The sequence below is a fragment of the Homarus americanus genome, unplaced genomic scaffold, assembly GCF_018991925.1.
Source record: "Homarus americanus isolate GMGI-L3 unplaced genomic scaffold, GMGI_Hamer_2.0 scaffold55524, whole genome shotgun sequence".
Taxonomy (NCBI): domain Eukaryota; kingdom Metazoa; phylum Arthropoda; class Malacostraca; order Decapoda; family Nephropidae; genus Homarus; species Homarus americanus.
Genome location: NW_024714121.1, coordinates 149,731 through 173,458, shown reverse-complemented (window position 1 = coordinate 173,458; position 23,728 = coordinate 149,731). Strand labels below are relative to the sequence as shown.

At 44.4% G+C, this 23,728-nt stretch overlaps 1 protein-coding gene across 4 annotated transcripts in view; it reads left to right on the top strand.

Moving 5' to 3' along the window:
• Positions 1-23,728, top strand: part of LOC121875690 (insulin gene enhancer protein ISL-2B-like) — a 317,957-nt gene that overhangs the window by 253,179 nt on the left and 41,050 nt on the right. For all 4 annotated transcript variants that reach the window (XM_042380345.1, XM_042380337.1, XM_042380329.1 and 1 more), the window contains exon 5: positions 9,793-9,918. In XM_042380345.1, coding sequence (XP_042236279.1) covers positions 9,793-9,918 — 126 coding nt within the window. The remainder of the gene's footprint in view (positions 1-9,792; positions 9,919-23,728) is intronic.

Below are 23,728 nucleotides of genomic sequence, written 5' to 3'. Positions count from 1 at the left end.
TTATAAAAGCAACACTTTCCTTTTGGCACAATGTGAATAAAAAGTATCTACTTCTAACGAATAGATATACTAATTAACTCTGTGAGGGCACTTTTGTAGACTCTCGCAGACCTTTCTTCATCTAATGAGGTTGGTCGCTTTTCACGTAGGAACACTTGGCTTTTGTTTGCAGTGGAAGGATGGCGAGGCGGTGAGCACGGCAAGAGAGGCCCGTTATGGTCACAGCTCACTCCTGCTGGTGGTGTGGAGGAGGAACGGGATGTGAAGATAGTGATGCAAGGAGGGATTGTGGTCACTGTGGTAAAGGAGGGAGGGAGGGAGAGGGAGTTAAGGAAGAGGTATTGGGGGCTGGTATCACGTGGTTGTGTGGTTGTGGAATATAAGAGGGAACAAAATCACAACTCTTTTCCGGCGCCTCGTGGTTGTGTGGTTATGTTGTGATGGTGTAGGTGGAGTATTGCTACGTATGGGAAGAGGGGAAGAAGAAATGGAGGTATGGTGGGGAAAGAGAGGTGGAGGGAGTGTGGGGAGGGAGAGAAATGGAGATGTGTGGGGGGAGGTGGAGAAGTGGGGGAGGGAGGTGGAAGTGTGGGTAGGGGAAGAGAGGTTGAGAGGGAGAAGTTGAGTGGTAAGTGTGGTCGCTGGTAATGGTGTGGTGCCGCTTGTAGGATGAGGAGTAATGAAGTTTTTCTTTCCCCAATCTGTTTTGGACGTGTCTCATTTCTCTCTCTCTCTCTCTCTCTCTCTCTCTCTCTCTCTCTCTCTCTCTCTCCTTTTTTGCTCTTGTCAAGTGCATATTAACACACAAGGTTTTTAACTGGGCGTAATGCTGAGTGCCGGCCACGTCGACAAATTACCCCCCAGCCAGGAGAGAAACGGCACCTGTTTCACCCAGCCATCATGGCCGTCAAAGAAAAACAAAACTGCGTCCGAAAACGTCTCGATTATCAAAGAAACACGTAAGCTTTTGTGCTGGTGGCACTCTTCGTCGCTCTTCGGACACAGCAGCCAAGGTCTTTGATCGGGGTTTCTTGCTGTGGACCTCATATTTTTTTTATATATCATCATTCAAATAATTGAGCGATACCCCGAATGTCGGTGTGTTGATTAAAACTTACGCATATTTGAATACGCCACGCATTTTCTCTCTCTGTTGATGGACGGACGGGTGGCAGGGAGGGCAGGCAGAGAGGGAGGGGAGGGAGGGAGAGGGAGGAGGGAGGGAAAGTGTAGGTAGTTGGGAGGGAAAGGGGAAGGGAGGAGGATGTGATAGTTCATAGGTACATGAAGTGGAGTTGGGTAGTGGAGAGTATATTCTCTCTCTCTCACAGGCGGTATTTACATTTTTACATACTATAATCGACCACTTCGGCGCTGTAGCATCTTATTGCCCCGGGTCCGAATTTTAAGTCACACTTCAAGTATTCTCGGTAAGTAAGAGACATAAATATCTCAACAGCTTCTTCACTTAACTGTACCGTAAGTGATGTCAGCCCAAAAAAATTGGGTTGAAATTGCACCGAGACTGTACCATACGTGAAAATGTTCGTTCGTTCGTTCTTAAGTCGTTTAATACTCGTATCATATGAGAATCCGACTTTGGAAACCTTCGACAAATCTTTAGCTGAAGTTGTTGTCATTTTATTCTCTTAAGTTTGTCATTACTGCTGAGGACTTCTGTAATAACAAACAAGTGTCATCGCCCCTGATTTATCATCTCTTGGTGTTTTCCCCGTAAGTTAGTTGGGTTTAGTGAGCTCCTCTTTTATTTAAGTTAAGGGAGAGTGTCAGTGTAGTTCCAACGCCATCTTGTTATTTCTGTAACGTGAGTGAGTCGGCCTGATGTATTTTTATATATATCAGTAATTTTTTATATTATTTATATTTTTATGTATATGTATTATTATTATTATTTTCTTCCCTCCTTCCTTCCCTCCTCCCTCCCTCCCTCCCTCCCTCCTCCCTCCTCCCTCCCTCCCTCCCTCCTCCCTCCCTCCCTTCCTTCTTCCTTCCTTCCTTATCTATCCTCCCTCCGCCCTCCTCTGCTAACTCCCTCTCCCTTCCATCTCTTCTGTCAATGTGCCTTCCTCACTTCCTTCCCTCCCTACCTCCCCATCCCCTCTTCTCCACTAAGTCCCTCTCCCGTCACAACCCTCTTTTCCCTGCTATGAATCTTTCATTATTTCCATTTCCAGCTATCCAGAATTTTCACTTTGCCTGTTGTTTCATTTTTTGATATCTTCCCCCTTCCACGGCAGACCTGACTGCTTTACTTCCTCTCTCTCTCTCTCTCTCTCTCTCTCTCTCTCTCTCTCTCTCTCTCTCTCTCTCTCTCTCTCTCTCTCTCTCTCACTGTACTATTTACCCATTTTTCTTATTTTGTTTCCTCGTCCTGTTTTGGTCTGGCTCTCGTTTTTATTATTTTTATTTCTATTATTCCTCCCTTTCGTTGTGTGTCCTATTCTCCTTGACTTTTCTTTCTTTCTCTTTATCCTTTTATATTTTTCTTTCAGTTTTATGTAACATTTTATAATTTAATCTCTTATTTCCCTTGTTCCTTCTCCTGTTAGTGTTTTATTCTCTTTCTTCCTCCGTTCCTCACTTACTCTCTTCCATATTATGACTTTTCTCCTCCTCCTCCGCCTCCCCTCCTCCTCTCCTCCTCTCCTCCTCCTCCTCCTCATCTTCCACCATGGCCCCATATCCTCCCCCCTCCTCCATCATGGCCCCATCTCCTTTTCCTCCATCATGGCCCCATCTTCTCCTACTCCATTATGGCCCCTCTTCCTTCTCTTCCTCCATCATGGCCCCATATCCTTCTCCTCCTCCTCCTCCTCCTCCATCATCACCCTCCTCCTCCTCCTCTATAGCCCGGGTTCCTATTACTCGTGTTAGACACCGTTTTAAAGTCATGAATACGGAATCAGGTCAACAAAGAGCTTCGAATTACGCCAGTATACGGCCCCAAAACTTGGCCCGTACGTATTAACGGAGATGTCCCACGCCCACACACCCACGCCCACACACCCACGCCCACATACCCACGCCCACATACCCACACGCCCATACCCGTGCCTCCACATATGCGCCAACAATCATGCCGCCCTATACACTTAAGGCTAAACGTCAACGCCCACGTCCACACGCCCATTTCAGCGCACACACACACACACACATCCAGGCCACCACGCCCACGTCACTACTACAACCACGCCCACCACCTTTATATTCGTTTTCGTCTCTTCCACCTCCGTCTGACCTGTCTCTCTTATTCTCCTTCTCTCCTTCTTATCATCTCCTTCCCTTACCATATTCTTATCTACTGCCTCTCTTCCTTTATCTTTATTATCTCGTTTATTCTTCGCCTTCACTTCTTCTTCGTTTATTTGTTATCGGTTTATTTTTATTATTTTATTTTCCTTTTTTGTTTTCTTTCTCCTTCACATCCTTTTCCTCTCCTTTCTATCACCTTTTCTGTTTTCCTCGTTTGCTTTTATTATCCTCTCTTCCGTGTGATTCCTCTCTCTCTCTCTCTCTCTCTCTCTCTCTCTCTCTCTCTCTCTCTCTCTTTTCGTTCATCCCCCCCCATTTCTTCTCCTCTTCCTCCACTCTTTTCTTCTAATTTACTCTTCTTCTGTCACCTTTCCGTCCCTCCTCTCCTCCTTAGTCTTCTCCTTCTGTTCCCTCCTTCATTTCTATGTGTCTCACCTTTCCCTCTTTCCTTTCCTATTCAGCTTTTCCATCTAATCTTCCTTCGTCTCTCTCTCTCTCTCTCTCTCTCTCTCTCTCTCTCTCTCTCTCTCTCTCTCTCTCTCTCTCTCTCTCTCCACTTCTCCTCCCTTCTCTCACCCGTTTCTTCTCTTCTTTCCCCATTCACTTCTCTCCCTTATTCTCCTTTCCCATTCCTCCTTCGTGTTTCCCTCTCCCTTTCTTCCTGGTTCACTCTCCTTTTTTCCACCATCGTTCCCTCTCTTCCATCTTTCCTCTCTCTTCCATTTCTCTCCTCTCTCTTCCATTTCTCTCCTCTCCCATCATTCCACTCCCATTGCTCTCCCACGGCTATCACTCTTTCACTCCCTTCCAACTCTCTTATATCTTTGCTCTCTCTTCTATCATTCCCCTTCCATTGCTTTCCCTCTTTTCCTCTCCCCCATTCCACCTCTCTTACACCTTTCCACTCTCTTTCATCATTCTCCCTCTCTTTCATCATTCTCCCTCTCTTCCATCATTCTCCCTCTTTTCCATTTTTCTCCCTCTCTTCCATCATTCTCTCTCTCTCTTTCATCGTTCTCCCACTCTTTAATCATTCTCCCTCTCTTTCATCGTTCTCCCTCTCTTTCATCATTCTCCCTCTCTTCCATCATTCCCTTTCCACCTTTCCCCCCTCTCCCTTCTTGCTGGGCCCGATTACTCGCATTAGACGCCGTTTCAAAGTCATGAATACAGAATCAGGCCCACAAAGCAGAGCCCATTCCGTCTGCTAAACATCTCTCAAATTCAGCTCAAAAGGTATCCATTATTTCGAAGGCGATTTTGATTAGCTCTCTCTCTCTCTCTCTCTCTCTTTTCTCTTTCTCCCTCTCTCTCTTTCACACACACACACACACACACACACACACACACACACATAGAGTCACTCTCCCTCATGGGTTGTACATTAGAAAGACAGTCTAGTCCAGGGTATTAGGAGTCGGTAAATAAGGAAGGGAATTCCTCCTCCTCCTCCTCCTGTAGACTCCTTCCTCCTGTAGACTCCCTTCCTCCTGCAGACTCCATTCCTCCTGTAGACTCCTCCCCCCCCAACGTCCCTGGTCGTCGGGTGTAGTAATAGGCTCAGGCGCTAGTACCAACAACAGGCCGGAGGAGCGTGGAGAGATGAGGACTGGGGTGGGTGGGGGGAAAAAGAAGAAGACTCGTTTCACTGACCGTGTTTACATGCCCAGGTCTCCTCGCCGCTTTACTTCCTCGTGTACCTATATGATGTTTGGCTTTCATTATTATTTTTCGCTCCTGTGATATTTTTCGTCATTGGTCATTCTGTTTTATCTTCTATATATTTTTTTTTCTTCTCCCCCAGGGTGTTATTTGTTTTAATTTTGTTGTTGTTGATAGATTGTATTTGTGATGATTAGAGTTATGTTTATGTGTGGTTTTATTTGTTATTTTCCTTTTGATAATTTTTATAGTTAGTTTTTTTTTTTATTTAGTCATCTTTCGCTTTTTTATTGGTTCTGTATTTTATTCTTTCTCTCTCTGTTTCTCTTCTCACTTATTTTTCTCTTCTTATTCCATCTTTTCTCTCTCTCACTCTCCTTCCTCTCTCTCTCTCTCTCTCTCTCTCCTTCCCTTACTTATCCCTGTCTCTCATCCCCTCTCCCCTCAGTCTCTCCCCTCTCACATCAGCCTCTCCCCTCTCACTGCCACATCCAACATTAACAAGACTTTTAGCAGATAATGGAGACCAGACACATGAATCTCCATAAGAAATTAAATGGTTAAAGGAAATCGACTTTCGCTCTAATGCAGGAAAGATTGAGTGCTTGAGTGTTTTTGTCGAGCTCACACACACACACACACACACACACACACACACACACACACACACACACACACACACACCTCTCTCTCTCTCTCTCTCTCTCTCTGTCCTTTTCCATCTATATAAGTCCTGTCCTCCTCCCCTCCCTTTCCTCCATCTCTCCCCTTTTCCTATCCTTACCCCCCCCACCACCTAACTACAGGTAGGCGTGCTGGGCCAGAGTGTCATAGTAGGACCCCGTGTCGGGATTTTCAATATTCCAGCACACACTCTACCACAATCAACGACAGTCCTCTCCCGCCCACCCACCACCCCTCTCACAGCCCACCCATCCTGCTCCACCCACTATCCTGCCTCCACCCACCTCCACTCTCTAACCCCACATTTCCTTCCCCTTCCCTTCCCCAATCCTACACTTCATCTTCACCCCCCACCCACCTATCCACCCCTTTCCCTCAACACTGCTTCTTCTCTTTCTTTCTCTCCTCTCTCTCTCTCTCTCTCTCTCTCTCTCTCTCTCTCTCTCTCTCTCTCTCTCTCTCTCTCTTTCCTTGTTATTTTTTTTCGTCATTTAGATCTTAATATTTTTATGAGCTTTTATTCAGCGTGTTAGTCCACCTGGAACTGACGTATTGTGTTCCATTTAGGTCAATTGACATAGGGACGACTGAACAAACAGTGGGCAGACTTGGAAATATGCCTTTAACCCCGCCCTTCTCCCCCATCTCACCCTCTTACCCTCACCCCCCACCCCCCCCTCCCCCCCCACCCCCCACCCCTCACCCCACCAAACCCGTCACTCCATCAAAATAATCGCATCGAAATGAAATCCGCACGAGGCAGTCTATGAGCTTCACATCCCAGGTCATTAATATAGAGATGGGAAGAAGAAGAAGAAGAAGAAGAAGGAGAGATTTAAGTGTCTACGTAACACAAGCGGTTGAACCTCCAACAACTCCTCTTCCATTCCTCACCTCTTCCCCAGGCTTCTTCAATCCCCATTACACCCCCACCCTCATGTTCCACCCTCACACACACACACACACCCGTATTGGCTCCCCCCCACCAAACATTCCCCTACCCCTTCCTCTACCCCCTCCCCACCAACTCATTGTGTTGTCGTTAGGGATCATTCTCACATTTATCTCTTCATTAATTTCAGCCTAACACGCCCTCTTCTGTTGTCTCCTCACATGAAACAAAGCATTTACGCCACTCTGTATAACTAATCTTGCCAAGCGGTTCACACACTCACTCATATATATATATACTGTATATATGGAGAGACAATTGCTTAATGGGATTTTTTTTATTTTTTTATTCCAGGTAAATGAACATAATTCAGACTAAATAGATGGATAACGTCATTGCAAAATTCACTAACTTAACTTTATTTATATATAATTTGTTTATGTTATGATTCAAACGACGTCTTAAAAGAGAGCAAATTTTATCTTACAGGAAGTAATTTACACCAACTTATTGCAATAAAAACAGAATGTTGCTCTTACTTGGCAAATATGTTTGAGGCGTTTTAAGGGTTAATCCAATGATTTTCCCTGTTTAGCGTCATATATATACAGTATATAACCTCACTCAAGTTTAATTTTCTCATAAGGAATGTACTTTTCTTTTTGTTCAATTGTTACTTAACACATTCCATGATCAGTTGTTGGTCAGAGCTGCTCACATAATTCTCTCTGTTCTGTTGGTGAAAGATTCTTATTATTTTCACTAACAACCTTTATATTTGGCTTGTGTCTGCCTCGCCTCGCCTCTCGACACACCTGGTAAAACATGATCACCGAGATTTACCTGAGTTTGCACTGTTGGTTCTTATACGTTTCTTTATTTAATTTATCCCTAAACGTCTTGTGTGTGCGTGCGTGTGTATGTGTGGGTGCGTGCATATGTGTGTGTGTGTGTGTGTGTGTGTGTGTGGGTGCGTGCATATGTGTGTGTGTGTGTGTGTGTGTGTACTCCATGACATCCAAATCACGAGGATGGCCACGCAGGTTGTGGTGGTGGGAGCTACACCTGTGCACCAAACAGATGTTCTACCTGCCACGGCGTGTGTGTGTGTGTGTGTGTGTGTTTCCCTGTTCCTTACACACACACACACACACACACACACACACACACACGCACACACACACACACACACACTCACACTGTGTATGTAACGACAGATGTTCTTTATCCTCTTTCAGGTGACAGATGTTTCTCTCTCTATATTGCCTACACGTGTTCCTCTCCCTCATTATTATTATTATTATTGATTCTATTTATTTTATGTTAATTCATTATTAGTTTCCTGTTCGGTTATTAATTTTGCTTTTATTTATTCACTTTTCATTTTATTCTTTTCTCCTTTATAGATATTTTTTCTTTGCTTTTCCTTATTATTATTTTTTTTTACCCATCGTATTGAGAACTCTTCCAAATTTTCTTATTCTTCCTATGTAAATAATAAAAAAAATGAGGAAGTAAAGCAAGTGAAAAATATTATTGCGTTGGTTAGAATAAAGGAAGAAGATAGAATAAGATATAAAAGAATAAAAAAAAAAAATATAATGTTATTTGTTACGTAGAGGCGAAATAATGTAATAAGGTTGTATCTGATATGATGTGAATAAGGGAGATGAGAAAAAATACGATAATTTAAGGTAATAGAAACGGATAAATAGCTGCGTTAAAGAAAGGATTGCAAAGAAGTGTAAAAGATGACCCCAGTGATATACAAACGTAGCGTGAAAGGTGAAGATGTAATGAAAGAACTTAAAAGCTGTAACAAATTAAAAAAAAAAATTGCGGTTACCTTAACTAATAAAATGTTCGAAAGGTGTGGGAACAAAACAAAAGTACGAGAGGGAACAGAAACAAAAACAACATACATATTATTTCTATTGTGTGGTAATAGGAGGGGGGGGGGTGAGGTAGTTACCCCCCCCCCAAAAAAAATATAGGGAAAATAAAAAAGGAACATGGAATTTAATATGCCATTATTTTGTATTTGCAGATTGACAGAAGGCTTTTGACTGTTGGTCCACGAGGACTCAGTGGTAATAGTCAAATAAGTATGGAATTCACATTGACCTATCACAGCCTGTTAAAAGCATGTGTAGACTACGATTCATATGTTGATATTTATTCATTTTTTTTGTTTGTTTGTTGTTGTTGTTGTTGTTGGCAAGTTAACAGACAATGCGACTATGACTCGTTGTTGGTGAAATGAATGGAGGATGTGGGTTGGTGAGTTTACCTATGACGTAAAATGTGTTGATTGGTTCGTTCTCCTGTGACGTAGAGAGGATGTGTTGATTGGTTCGTACTCCTGTGACGTAGAGAGGATGTGTTGATTGCTGTGACTCGTGTGTGTGTGTGTGTGTGTGTGTGTGTGTGTGTGTGTGTGTATATATGAATGTATGTGTTTGTGTATGCGAAAAAAATAACATTTAAGTATCATTAACTAAATTAAATACATTTCACCTGGATGATTTAACCCCATAAAAAGATATACACAGATAACGACTAAAGATTAGGAATTAAAAAAAAAAAAAAAAAAAAAAACTCCGAAACTCAACCTAAAATATGATGAAAAGTCCAACACAAAAAGAAGAAGACTTTGTGAGGTGGAACAGGTGGGCAAACTGACAGGTGTGCCTTCTGATTTAAGTATACCTTCTGATTTATACACCAACACCTGTAACTCCTTTCTCTCTGACTCACTCTCAAGAGATTTCAGATGACAGGTGGTAAATATCTGCAGGTATATATTCTTCCAGTATTATATCATGTGTATATATATATATCAGGTATCTCTGTTAGTCTTCTATAAGAGATGGTATATCGGAACTGCCTCTCCTGATAATGGGGGATGTCTCTTTTATGGTATATAACATGTGTAGGGGTGGTATGTCTGTATGTCTGCCCCCACCGTGTGTAAGGGTCTTTCTCTTTAGTAAGCTCATAATAACCTATGTCTCTCTCTACTAAAGACATATTTATACACTTGGATATCTCTCTGGTAGGTCTCTTCTTTGTCTCTTTACATTTCTCCCAGTCCATTCTGTCTCTTACTTAACCAGATACACTAATCTATGCCTCTCTGATGTCTCTCCCAGTTCAATATGTCTGCCTCCTGACCACATATGCCAACCCATGTCTCTTAAATGTCTCCCTCCTGACCACATATACCAACCCATGTCTCTCTTATGTCTCTCCCCCTACTGACCTGGCTTGTCTCTCGGCAGACTATTCGGAACGACGGGTCACTGCGCCGCCTGCAACAAGGTCATCCCTGCCTTCGAGATGGTGATGAGAGCGAAGACCAATGTATACCACCTGGAGTGTTTCGCCTGCCAACAGTGTAACCACAGGTGGGTGTCCTTCATGTGTAGTGGGTGTAGATGGCGGTCTGCTATAACTGGGTGTAGGTGGGGGTCCGCTATAACTGGGTGTAGGTGGGGGTCCGCTATAACTGGGTGTGGGTGGGATCCGCTGAAACAAGGTGTAGATGGATCTGCCGTAACTGTTATAATACATCTGGGTGTAGGTGTTCCTGTGTATTATATCTTCGGTATATTGGGTGTAGATGGGACCCTTACCTTGTATATTGGTTGCGATGGTATGTATGATTGTTCTCTTAGGTGTAGAGGGTGTAAGGTATGACACAAATAGGTTCCCAGGCCTCCTTCCGTGTGTATCTCGACTGTACCGGGTGTAGATTGGCCTCTTGGGTGTAGGTACAGTGTGTGTGTGTGTGTTGGTGCGTGACTCCTTGATATAAATTTGCTACCGTGTGTTTCTCATTACCTCCTGTGACACCAGGTGGCTTGGGCGGTGTCGATAATTGTAGGTGTAAGGACAGGTGTTTGTTAGAGGCACGATGAGGCAGGTGTTGGGTTGAGGAAGAGATTGTGTTGTTGTTGTTATTATACAGTATTGAGGTGAGTTAGTGCTCAGACTTTGATCTTTTTTTTAATTTCATTTTAGACTATAAAATCTTTCCCTCCCACCAATGGTAAAAACCCTCACTCACTCACTCATTCACTCACTCACTCACTCACATACAGTTCCTCTTCCCATATTGAAGTAAACACACACACACACACACACACACACACACACACACACACACACACACACACACACACACACACACACACACACACTTGAGCTTCCTGGAGTAGTGTTCCAATTTTCTCCCGTACAAATATTCATGTTACCATCCTGATATTGCCCTGATCGTGCCTTTTCCTCTTTGAAATTGAAATAAGAAAGATTCAATATCCTAGTGAGAGCCCCTACTCTTCTCTCTCTCCATCTCCTCACCATCAATCTCCCTCTCTTCCCTTTCCTCATTATCCAGCCCTTTTCTCTTCCCTTTCCTTCCTTCCATTATCTCCCCATACACCTCCATCCCTCTTCTAATCCTATCTGCTTCCCATACCCCATTTCCTCGCCTCCTCTACTCTTCTCTACACCCATCCCCCATCCCATCTTCCTCCCCTACCCCCTACCCCCTACCCCATTTTCCTAACTCACCCCACTGAAATTTTCGCATGTCCTATCGTATTATGATTCACAATTGGTTGTATGCTGAAGGGGAAGGAGGTGGAGGGTGAGGAAGAGAATAAAGAGGAGGGGAGGAAGACAGGAGGAAAGGGGAGGGGGAGATAGATAGACGAGAGCAAATATGGAGAGATAAGGGTAGGGGAAGGGGAGATGGAGGAAGAGAGGGGGAAGGGGGGAGAGATGTAGGGAGGGAGGGGTAGATTAGAGGGGGGAGAAGAGGAGGTTAAAATTAATTAATTGTAGGATCCTCTAAATCTTTCTGAAGGTTTAATTCCTTTTTTTTTATGGGAACAATAGAGTTTGGTGGTGTTTTGGAGGTTAAGGAGGTTGTGGAGGTATTTTGAGGAGGGGTTGTGACTCTCTCTCTCTCTCTCTCATTTAACCTGACTGATCTGTTTATCCCGCTTGAGGGAGTTTTTTTTTTTAATAATCTCCAGCCCTTAATTATTCCCTTTAAAATCCCTTAACAAATGTCTTTATGTCTGTAGTGTAATATTTTGTCAAAGAAAAGAAATAATTTTAACTATAATAATTATTTAGCATTGAGCATAATTTTAATGGTTATTTTAAAATTGAGTATTATATTTAAATGGTCGGTTCCTTTATAGGCCTCCTGGTATAATCGTTAATAGGGAGAAATTAAAGTATTATTTTATATGGTATATTAAAGTGTCAAGTATTATAGAGAGTAAAAGACCTGAATTATTCTGAGTCTGGATTAATTATAGGCCCGCTGGTATAATTTTTTTTAATGAGGGGGAACCTAAAGTATTATATCACCTTTAAATTATAGTGCCAGGTGTTGTATCGTGAAGCATTACAGATAGCAGTGGGTGGATGTTCGGCTACCACTGATATTAAAGTATAATTATTCCCTTATTTCTGCTGTGGAGTATTTTGATGTTCTATTAGTTTTTAGAGCATTATAGATTGTCTTTGAGTATCATTACAATATTATTTCTGTGGATGGAAACTTCGGTAGACAATTGGTGTAATAGTTCATTGTTAGAATTCAAGTATGATTTATAGTCTTATTTCTACGGTGGAGTATTATAGAGCTTTATAGTAACGTGTGGGGGTTAAAACCAAGGGTCTGGCCGACAGTGACAGTCAGTATCGTTTATATAAGGGAAGCTGGACACAGGCCCTTCCGCTCTACAGTGACGCTAACTCGAGCACAAGTTTTGATGCTGAGGGAGGAGGAGGAGAGAGGGGAGAGGGGCGAGAAGAAGAGGTGCAGGAAAGTGGGAAGGTTGGATATAGACGAGGAGGAGGAAGGAGAGGGAAGAGAGTGAGAAGGAGAGGTGTTAGGAGGAGGGGTGGTTTTATGGACATGGAGGGTGAGCAGAGTTGGAGGAATAGGGAAGGGAAGGAGGGACGAGGAGGAATAAAGGGACGTATAGGGGAGAGAGAAGGAGGAGGAGGAGGAAGAAGGGAGGGGCAGGAGAACTCGGGAGGGGGAAGGATGGTAAGAGGTTTAGGTAAGATATAGGAAGAACGAGAGAAGGGGAAAGGAGGGAAGTGAGCGTGGAAGAGGAGGAGGATGCGGGTAGGGAGCAGGGCGAGATGGAGGAGGAAGGAAGGATGAAGGGAGGGAGGTAGGCAGGTTTCAGGAGCCGGGTATTGGGGTGGGTGGAGGAGGGTGGTGAGGGACGGTGGGTGGCCAGGAGGGGGAGGGAGGCATAACAAGGCTGCAACACACACCCCACCGCCCACCACTGTTAATATAAACCGTCAGCCCACCGCGCCGTCTTGTAACACCGAGACGAAATGCAAATCATTCAATTTTCCCCCCGCTTCTCAATATTGCATACACAAGCAAACTGCCATCTGGTGCCATCGCGCGCAACTAAAGCCGCGTGCGAATCGTGGCAGCTGACTCCGGATTCCTAGGCTCGTGTTTGCCTATTTTGAGAGAGAGAGAAATGTTAAAAAAAATCATCCTTCCTTCCTATATAACCAAAAACCCAGCTTTTCAATCCCGTGTAAGTAGTTTCGATCGTTTTCCTTGCAGCGGATTCGGCGGTTTAGCGGTAAATTCACTCGGTTATTTGATTCCATCCGGAGAATTCGGACGAAGTGAGAATTACACCTGACGAGTTATATTGGAGATTTGGGACGCCGAGCGCGGGAAATGTTCAGGAGATTCAAGTGTTGGGATATATTGGGGAACATGTGGCGTCGTTTTTCACCACCCAGTTAAAAATGGTTACGAATCTTCCCTCAAAAACTTCTTCATTTTCCTCCCCTCTCCCCCCCTCTCTCCCTACTCCTCTCTTTCACTCTCCGTCTCCCCTTCCCCTCTCTCTCTCTCTCTCACACACTTCGTCTCCCCTTCTCCTCTCTCTCTCTCCTTCACCTCCCCCCTTCTCCCCTCTCTCTTTCTCTCTCTTCTTCACCTCCCCCCCCATTAGCGACATCAGCGGAAGTGAATGAAGAGAAGATAAAGGGAGAAGGAAGAAGGAAGATAAAAATGAGACAGAGAGAGAAGAGGGGAGAACACAAGGAGAATACGGGGAAGTGTGATGGGCTGTGAGTGTTTATTGAGAGAGAGAGAGAGAGAGAGAGAGAGAGAGAGAGAGAGGCTGAGGAGAGGAGGGGAGAAGGGGGGGTCACTGTGATGGAGTGTTGCTCATAGAAAATGGAATATCTAAGACGATTACCAGTGTCTCAATACTCTCACTCTCTCACCTGATACCTCTCCTCATCCCGATTCTCTCATTCATTCTCTCTCACCTGATCCTCTCACTCACTACCACAACACCACCGCACCATACAGCCAGATCATACAATACACTTCACTATACTACCAGATGACACACACACACACACACACACACACACACACACACACACACACACACACACACACACACACACACACCCTCCTCCCCTCCCCATCCTTCCTCCTCCTAGACACACATACATAAACAATAATAGAAATACTAAATAGTAATAGTCGTCGTCCTAGTGGTTAGAAAGGGATAGGTGAGGGGGGGTGGAAATGAGAAAGAGGTAGGGAGGGAGAGATAGGTGGATAAGGAGGGTGGGAGAGGTGTAGGGGTGAAAGCAGGAAGGGAAGGAAGAATAGGTAAGTAGAGAGAAAGAGATGGGATAGACTGGTGGGGGATTAAGAGAGGATAGGAAGGAAGGGAGGATAGGCAGGTAGAGAATGAGAGGAGAGAAAAGATAGGCAGGTAGGGAGAGGAGGGAGGGAGGGAGGGAGGGGAACGGACCCGATAGTTGTAGGCCGGTGGTTAGGTCACTGGGTGTCGGGCCAATGAAAACACGGCTCCCGAGGGGCCATATTTCAACCCGGTTTTCTTCTCCTGATTGTCTTATTTTTCCTCTTATTTGTCTTATTGGTATCTTATTGAATTCTAGTATGCGATATTTATGGTGGGTGATTAGTTAGCCTGACACATCCGCCAATAGGTTTAGCCTGCGGGGAGGAGGAGAGAGGGAGAGGAAGGGGGAGAGTGGGGGAGGAGGGGACATGAGGTGGAGGAGAAGAGGGACAGGGGAGGAAGAGGAGGAGAGGGAGGGCGGGTGGATGGGGGAAGAAGATGAGATAAGGAGAGGTAGGAGAAGACAGAAGGGAAGAGAAAGGGGAGAGGAGAGGAAGGAGGTGGAGAGAGGGACAGGAGGAAGAGGAGAGGGAGTGTAAGATAGAAAGGTAATTTGGATGATACTTAAGGAAGCGGAAGAGCGGGTAGTTGATAGTGGATGATGAAACGGAAGAGGAGGAGGAGGAAGTGAGAAAGATGGATGATACTAAGTGAATGAGTGGGAAGGAAGAAGTAGAAGGAGAGGTAAAAAGGGAAGAGACAATAAGAAGAGGAAATGAGGAAGAAATAGGTGTGTGTGTGTGTGTGTGAGGGCCAATAGATTTAGGTTCGTGCTTAAGGGGCTGGCGTTGTCTATAGGATGAAAACATGGCTCTCCCTGGGACACTACTTTACTCTGTGGTGTCACCCCTCCCTCCCCCCCCCTCATCCCTCTGTCTGTCTTCCTTGGCCCTTAGCGAGTGTGTGTGTGTGGGGGGGCTGGGGGAGGTGTGTGTGGGGGAGGTGTGTGTGGGGAGGGGTGTGTGGGGGGAGGTGTGTGTGGGGGGGTGGGGGCTGTGGGGAGGGTGTGTGTGTGGGGGCTGGGGAGGGTGTGTGGGGGGATGTTGGGGGTGAAATGTGGTAGTATAGCAACAGGAACAAATAAACAGGCAACAGCAACAAGAAACAGCAGCGGGCCACAGAGGCAGTAACAGTAGCAAGCCACACCATCGTTCCAGGAACCAATCGCGTAAGGCCCAGCAAAGTCCAGAAGACCAGGACTTGCGTTTGGTGCCGGACCGGTCATAAGCCCCCTCCCCCGTCCCCCGCGCCGTCCAGCACATCCACCACCCTCCCTTGAACACTGAAGACCCCATTCCAACAACAGGGGAGACCCGCCCTTACCGTCGAGTGGGGCTTAGCTGTCTCTTGCTTCATCCTAAAGAATTTCCATTAGTTTGTGAAATCACCAAAGAAAACAATCACGAGTAGTATGACGTTATTGAAGATACCTTTCCATGTGGATGGCTAATATTAATTTTATTGTTTTGTGGGGGAGAGGGGGAGGGGTGTGGAGGGAGGAGAGGGAAGGAGGAGAGGGGGTGTGGAGGGAAGAGAGGGAAGGGGGAGAGGTGTGGAGAAAGGAGAGGGAAGGAGGATATTGATGTTTTATATATAAGTTATCATCAAAGGAAAATATGTGATCTTTGGCGTTAATTTATAGGTTTGTGCTATTGACGTCACACGAGGGTTGGTGACGTCACACTGGAGTTAATGACATCCTCAAAGATTACTGATTTTGCACACACACACACACACACACACACACACACACACACACACAGACCCAATTTCACTCGGGGTTTGATGACGTTACACAAGTTTACTGACGTCATAAATTTGGTGATGTCATTCGAGAGATGATGACGTTACTCTACACTTGTTACGTCGTCATCAATTTATTTACATATTTGTTGAAAATCATTATATACGTACTGGAGTTAACTGAGGTATAGCGGTGTGTAAGAATGAACAATATTATTAATAAATCATAGTGTTAAAACCCTTGAGTGCTATGACAACCCTTGAATACAATAACAATCACTTCAGTATGACGATAACCCCTTGAGTACGACGACAACCCCTCGAGTACTATGTCATCACACTCGAGTGGTCGTGGTGTTCCGAGGGTTAAGACATGGTCCTCAGGAGGTGAAGTCGGTGAAGTTTTTTTTTTTTTTTTTTTTGGCACGCCCCTACATCCTTGTGTAAGGTGAAGCGCAGAAGCGTTTACAGCGCCCAACAGGGAAGCATGCTAAGTTCATGCTTGCCTTTATGTCTCATGAGTTAAGGGCATAGAAGCCTGAAGAGTCAAGGGCGTAGAAGCCTGAAGAGTCAAGGGCGTAGAAGCCTGAAGAGTCAGTGGTTTATGTCATCAAGTTATTGGAAGCTCCAACAACTTTCCCTGAATACGAATTCGCAACTTTCGACTTACACCAGGTACCTACTTTACTGCTAGGTGAACAGGGACTAATGGGGGCTAGGAAGTATGTCCAAACAACTTCCACCGGCCCGGGAATCGAACCCGTGACATCTCGCTTGCGAGGCAAGAACGGTACCGCTTCTACCACCGATCCCCCTGTCGGTGAAGTCATCATAGTCCAAGGGTTCAGATGTCTTACTCAAGGGGCTAATTCTCTCTACCTCAAGTGGTTCCCATCATACTCAAGGGATTAACTTCACCTTGGCTATAATTATACTTATCTTGAAAGTACATGTCAAGTGCATCTCGGCAGTAAACTTCTACTCACTTTACAAATATAACCTTTGTGACCTTCAGTTAACCCCTCCGTCACTTGAAGCATTGTTAGGGATTCGTCTATCTTTGTCGGTCTGTGTATGCTGTGTACCCCGCCGGGAGACGTTTCACACACACACGCACACACACGCACTCCCTCTCTCCTAGAATAGTGAAAATAAACCCCTCGGCATTGATGACTCTTACGAGCAATGCGGATATAGTACATTGTCGAGTAAGCCTCTTCTGTAGTACATAATGACACTGCACTCGACAGCCTTCATTTTCTCAGCTGTAAATTTCGGTACTTTTACACAACTGGGTCGAATTGGGGTGCCTGGGACTCGAGCTAGTGATCATAAATATGTATTTGTTTCATCATCCTTATTGTCCTGCCTCCCTCCCTTCTGCCTGTACTCCTCTTCCTCCAAAATACCCTTCTCTTCCTCCAAATGCCCCCCCCCTCTTACTCCAGATACCCTCCTCCCTCCCTCCACCCACTCATCAACTTACTCCAAAACACCTCCACCCTTCTTCCCTTTACCTCCTCTTTCAAGACACTGCTCCCCTTAACCCTATCTCCTCTCTTTCCTCCAAGACACCTCTTATTTCCACCTTTCCAGCCCTCTCCCTCCTCCTCCAAGACATCCCCTCCTCGCTCCCCCCCCCTACTCCTCCAAAATACCCCTCCCTCACCTCCTCCACCTTCTCCTCCAAGACAACTCCACCCTCCACCTACCAATCTCTCTTCCTGCTGTTCCTCCACCTCCAAGACACCCCCTCCTTCACTCCTCCTCCTCCTCCTCCTCCTCCAAAGCCATTCAGTTGTGGATGAGACGAGTTTCTTGGAGGTTAAAATACCGAAGAGGGAATTCATTGTCCGCGTAACATGAGTTCCAATTTTCCTTGACAATTTACATTTAATTATCGCGCGGAAATTGGCTTAGGGAAAAAAGTCGTCAGGGAGTAGGACGAGTGGCAACAGCGGCGGCGTGAGGTGCCACTGAGGGTATTATACCATTATGCTGTAATATTTCTCTCTCTGTGTCTGTCTGTCTGTGTTCTCTCTTACCTTATTTCTCATTTCTTTCTCTTTTCTTTCTTTATTTTGTTTGTATGTTGGTCGGGGCTTCTGGATTACTGCTCTCTCTCTCTCTCTCTCTCTCTCTCTCTCTCCCTTGTTATAGTTATGTTGTTCCTGTTGTTATAGTTATGTTGTTCCTGTTTGGTATAGTTATGTTGTTCCTGTTGTTATAGTTATGTTGTTCCTGTTGTTATAGTTATGTTGTTCCTGTTGTTATAGTTATGTTGTTCCTGTTGTTATAGTTATGTTGTTCCTGTTTGGTATAGTTATGTTGTTCCTGTTATAGTTATGTTGTTCCTGTTTGGTATAGTTATGTTGTTCCTGTTATAGTTATGTTGTTCCTGTTTGGTATAGTTATGTTGTTCCTGTTTGGCATATAGTTTATGTTGTTCCTGTTATTACAGTTATGTTGTTCCTGTTGTTATAGTTATAAGCACCCTGTTGTTATAGTTATGTTGTTCCTGTTGTTATAGTTATGTTGTTCCTGTTGTTATAGTTATGTTGCTCCTGTTATAGTTATATATAGTTATGTTGTTCCTGCTTGGCATAGTTATGTTGTTCCTGTTGTTATAGTTATGTTGTTCCTGTTATTATAGTTATGTTGTTCCTGTTTGGCAAGGTTATGTTGTTCCTGTTGTTATAGTTATGTTGTTCTGCTTGGCATAGTTATGTTGTTCCTGTTGTTATAGTTATGTTGTTTCTGTTATAGTTATGTTGTTCCTGTTTGGCATAGTTATGTTGTTCCTGTTGTTATAGTTATGTTGTTGTTCCTGTTATTATAGTTATGTTGTCTCTGCTGTCATAAGTTATGTTGTTCCTGTTTCTGGCATAGTTATGTTGTTCCTGTTATAGTTATGTTGTTCCTGCTATAGTTATGTTGCTCCTGTTGTTATAGTTACGTTGTTCCTGTTGTTATGAAGTTATGTTGTTCCTGTTGTCATAGTTATGTTGTTCCTGTTTAAGTATAGTTATGTTGTTCCTGTTATAGTTATGTTGTTCCTGTTATAGTTATGTTGCTCCTGTTGTTATAGTTACGTTGTTCCTGTTGTTATAGTTATGTTGTTCCTGTTTGGTATAGTTATGTTGTTCCGTTTGGCATAGTTATGTTGTTCCTGTTGTTATAGTTATGTTGTTCTGTTGTTATAGTTATGTTGTTCCTGTTGTTATAGTTATGTTGTTCCTGTTGTTATAGTTATGTTGTTCCTGTTTGGTATAGTTATGTTGTTCCTGTTGTTATAGTTATGTTGTTCCTGTTGTTATAGTTATGTTGTTCCTGTTTGGTATAGTTATGTTGTTCCTGTTGTTATAGTTATGTTCCCGTTGTTATAATTACGTTGTTCGACTCCCAGCGGTATTTGTCTCATAATATCACACTCAGCGAAGGTTAAAGTGTAGTATCTTTCGTTATAACCAACTTGAGGAGGTCAGTTTATCATGCGTTTCGTTATAAACCAACTTGAGAAGGTCAGTGTTATAGTTATGTTGTTCCTGTTGTTATAGTTATGTTGTTCCTGTTGTTATAGTTATGTTGTTCCTGTTTGGTATAGTTATGTTGTTCCTGTTGTTATAGTTATGTTGTTCCTGTTGTTATAGTTATGTTGTTCCTGTTTGGTATAGTTATGTTGTTCCTGTTGTTATAGTTATGTTCCCGTTGTTATAATTACGTTGTTCGACTCCCAGCGGTATTTGTCTCATAATATCACACTCAGCGAAGGTTAAAGTGTAGTATCTTTCGTTATAACCAACTTGAGGAGGTCAGTTTATCATGCGTTTCGTTATAAACCAACTTGAGAAGGTCAGTTTATCATGCGTTTCGTTATAAACCAACTTGAGGAGGTCAGTTTATCATGCGTTTCGTTATAAACCAACTTGAGGAGGTCAGTTTATCATGCGTTTCGTTATAAACCAACTTGAGGAGGTCAGTTTGTCACAGCAAGACGCCGCGTTCTAGCTTAGTCCTCCTCACTGGTGGGGGGGACCAAGCTAATTAGATTAGACAACTGCTGCTACAACAATTACCGTGTCCTGAGCTAATGCCACTAATGCCATTTAGCTTGTTACCGGCGCGCCTGTGACGACGGCCGCCCTCACAACCTCACCCACTGCTCAACAAACACCACTGGTTCGTCTTAAGGGGGAGAGATGGGGAGTAGGGTGATCTCAAGTCTGATTCTGGATATCCCAAGTCCTCCTGGGTCTTATTTTTTTTTTAGTAGATATGACACAGACCCATGAACATCGTCAGTGTTCTTATGTTGAAAGTTCTTTTGTTTTACTGTTTTAAGAGACATAATAGACCTTAAAACGTGGCTAGTGCTTTTATAACCCACGAAACACACCCTTGAATACGGCCAGTGTTGTGGTGTTTATGGGTTCATCTTGGTGAGAGGAAGAGTCAGACCTCCGATCGTGTTTACTCTTCTCGTTCATAGTATCGACAGTAGTTATTGTGAGTGTTACTTCCTTGTCTCCAGCAGTAGTACTTCTCAAGGGCTGTCTGCAGGTATTAGGTGTCCAACACTACCAGTCTCAGCGTTATGGAGGGATGTATTGTTGTTATGTTTTGTGTTTTATATGCCAACGTCTTCAAGCTTTGGTTATTAGATTTTATTTATTATAAGGAAACAATGACAACTTGTATATATTAACGAGGGCGTTGTTAATGATGTGGGAAGGTGTTTGGCCTCTTCCCTCCCTCCCTCCCTCCCTCCTCCGTTACCATACCTTCCATATACGAGAAATACATAATTATATAACAGCTTGACTATTAATTTGGAATTAACAATTAAAATTATCAGATATTTGTTTAGTTTTATTAATTTAGAAACAGTACCGTGGTGAATTTATATTGTACTACACATGCTGTGGTGCCAGTGTGAGGAACACGACCATTGTAGTTATTAGCTGGGGGTAGAGAGCTCCACCAGATCCCTCGATGTTCTCGTAGAGTAATAACCCACAAGTTAAGTTACTTGTGAGTGACTTGTGTCCTGTATCCAATTGTTGAAAATCTAATCTTTCCTCGGAAAGTTTAATCTTCGCAGTTTGCCTTTATTATGTAATTCATGCTTCAGTAAATCTTCGTTGCTACAGCGGGATTTTGTGTATCATGACTCCACCTGTGGGCGGTCCATGACGTAGGTCAACAACTGGGATGATACTATCAGTGATATTGTAGGTGATGGTGAGTGATACCCGACTCAGAATTCATCCTGACCATCACTGTCTCGGTGTTATCCTCTGGTGGCCTGCAGCAGCGTGTGTTGTCCACCACCACGGGCAGGGATCACTGGTTCTAGCCGTGCGGCGGTCGCGGGCGTGTTGACTGCGTGAGAGGAAGTAACGCCCGTGGGCGAGGCGCAGGGGACAGCAGGTTTGTGAGTCGCTGGCGATTCAGCGGCGACCGCGAGCGTGTTGGCCGCGGGCAAGACAGCGGCGGATGTGGACACAGCACTGGCCACGGGCAAGGCAGCGGCGGCCGTGCTGGCTGCGGGTGAGGCAGCGGCAGCGCGCGTCGCACTTATAATGGGAGCGGCACGTCACCGCCGCCCAGAAAGAGAGAGGTAATTGGAAATTCCTGGAGTGATGCTGCGACTCGAGAGTGGCATAAGTTAACTTTTGTATTACTCTGCCCAGGGGATTATTAGGCCACTCGCTCGTCACGGCCTGCACGCCCTCTTGGCCAGTGTTAGTTTTTCTCTGCGTGTGTTGCATGTACAGGCTTGTTGTTGCTGCTGCTCTTGTTAATTTGTTCATGTGTGTGTACATGTGTTACCCCGCCCTTACGCTTGTCGGATGTGTCCTTGCTTATTCATCTTGCAGTTATGCTTAAATATACTCACAAAATTAGATTCTTTCGTGTTTGTAGTGAGTTCCACCAGGGAGAGAGACAGGCAGGAGGGAAGGAAGGGAGGGAGGGGAGTGTAGTGAGGAGCGGGACACGTACCCTCTCCTCTCACCATAATTGACAATCTAGGATGACCGACGCAGCCCTCCAATCTCACCTCTGTAATTGGCAGTCCCGGAGAGCGGACTCCTTCAAGTAGTCTCTCCCCCTCCTCCTCCTCCTTCCCCTCCTCTTCTTCTTGGACTCAACGCACTCTGTAATCAAAGACACGAACTAACTCTGCCGAGTCTCTCCCTCTTCTTAATTGTCCAACCATAATCAAGACACATCCTCACCCCCTTTCGTATACTTCCTTACCCCCATTACCCTCTTCCTCAACCCACCCCCATAACCCCCTCCTTAACCCCCATTCCCCCCTTATAATAAAGAACCATTGTCTGTATCACTTTGCATAACCTCCAGAAGTTAAATCTTAAAAGCTGCAATTACTTCGACAAGAAATTTCTCCTCTTTCCACCTCTTCACCGCGACCTGCTGTGTGACACTGAGGGGCGCCCGACTCCTTCATCTTCAACCCTGGAACCATTAACACTCTTAACACATTCTCTTCATAATATCCTCCAAGTGTCAGATACGCCAGCGTGTTATTGTGCGTACATTTCAGATCGTCGCAAATACGAAAATGTAAACAGAGGATTAATATCACCTGAACGTTGTCGCATTTCCTCTCACCGAATAATTGAGGAGCAGTTCAGCTTGATACAGTGTGACGATGAACACAAGAAAACAAGAGGACTTATTTTGAGGTGAAAGAATGAGGCCCCAGAGAATATACGTATTAAATAAAATAGCTAGCTCATATAACCACGTTTCTGACAGTGGGTGAAAACGAATCCTACGTGTTGTAAAAAAAAGAAGAAAAAGATTCAGAACCTTATAGATGACGTCTGGATACCACTAGTGGGCTTTACGTGGTATCGGAAGGTTTAGTGTAACATACGAAGGGGGGGTCAGAATCGACACAAAAAGGGGTATGGCTATTGTATCGAAATTGTCACCACCAGAAAAGGGGAACTTTATGATAGTAATATTTGGCTCATAACCTATCATGCTGGCGGGTTGTGGCTGCTACGGACGGAGGAACATGATAGATGGAAATCAGTTGTGGCGATGGTTGTGTGTTGACGTTATGGGAGGGTCTAGGGGCAGTTATCGTACGGAAGGTGTGGTTGGGTTGGTGGATTTGTGGCAGAGATCTGTCAGAACGGAATTTAGGCCTTTGTGGTTGTGGATACTCTGGGTATACTGTGGCTGTTGTGTGAAGGGAGGTGGGCTGAGTAATTATTACCCCAACATGATACTCAAACACCATCCATGACTTCTCTTAGGTAATCCGAAAGGTTTCCTCAGTGTATGTGTGGTTAGGTGACGGTTTCGGCAGCCTTGTATGAGGAGGAGGAGTGGGCTTCCGTAGCGTCGTGGTAATCCATTAGGGTGATCATCGGTGGTATATACATGTAGTTTGGTGAGGAGTAATCTCTAATCCCATTTTCATGTGACACCCTCACCAAATACTGCAGCGACACCCACCACCCATTTGCAAGATGGCGTAATTTGCAAATGTTCTCCACGCTCGCGGATTTTAATTTGCAAAATGTTCTGGAGAGTCGCGGATCATGATTCAAAAGTGTTCTCAAGAGTTCATAGATCAAGAGTTGCGGATTATGATTTACAAGTGTGGTTAAGAGTCGCGATCATGATTTACAAATATTAAGAGTTACGATCATGATTTACAAATATTAAGAGTTACGATCATGATTTACAAGTGTTCTCAAGG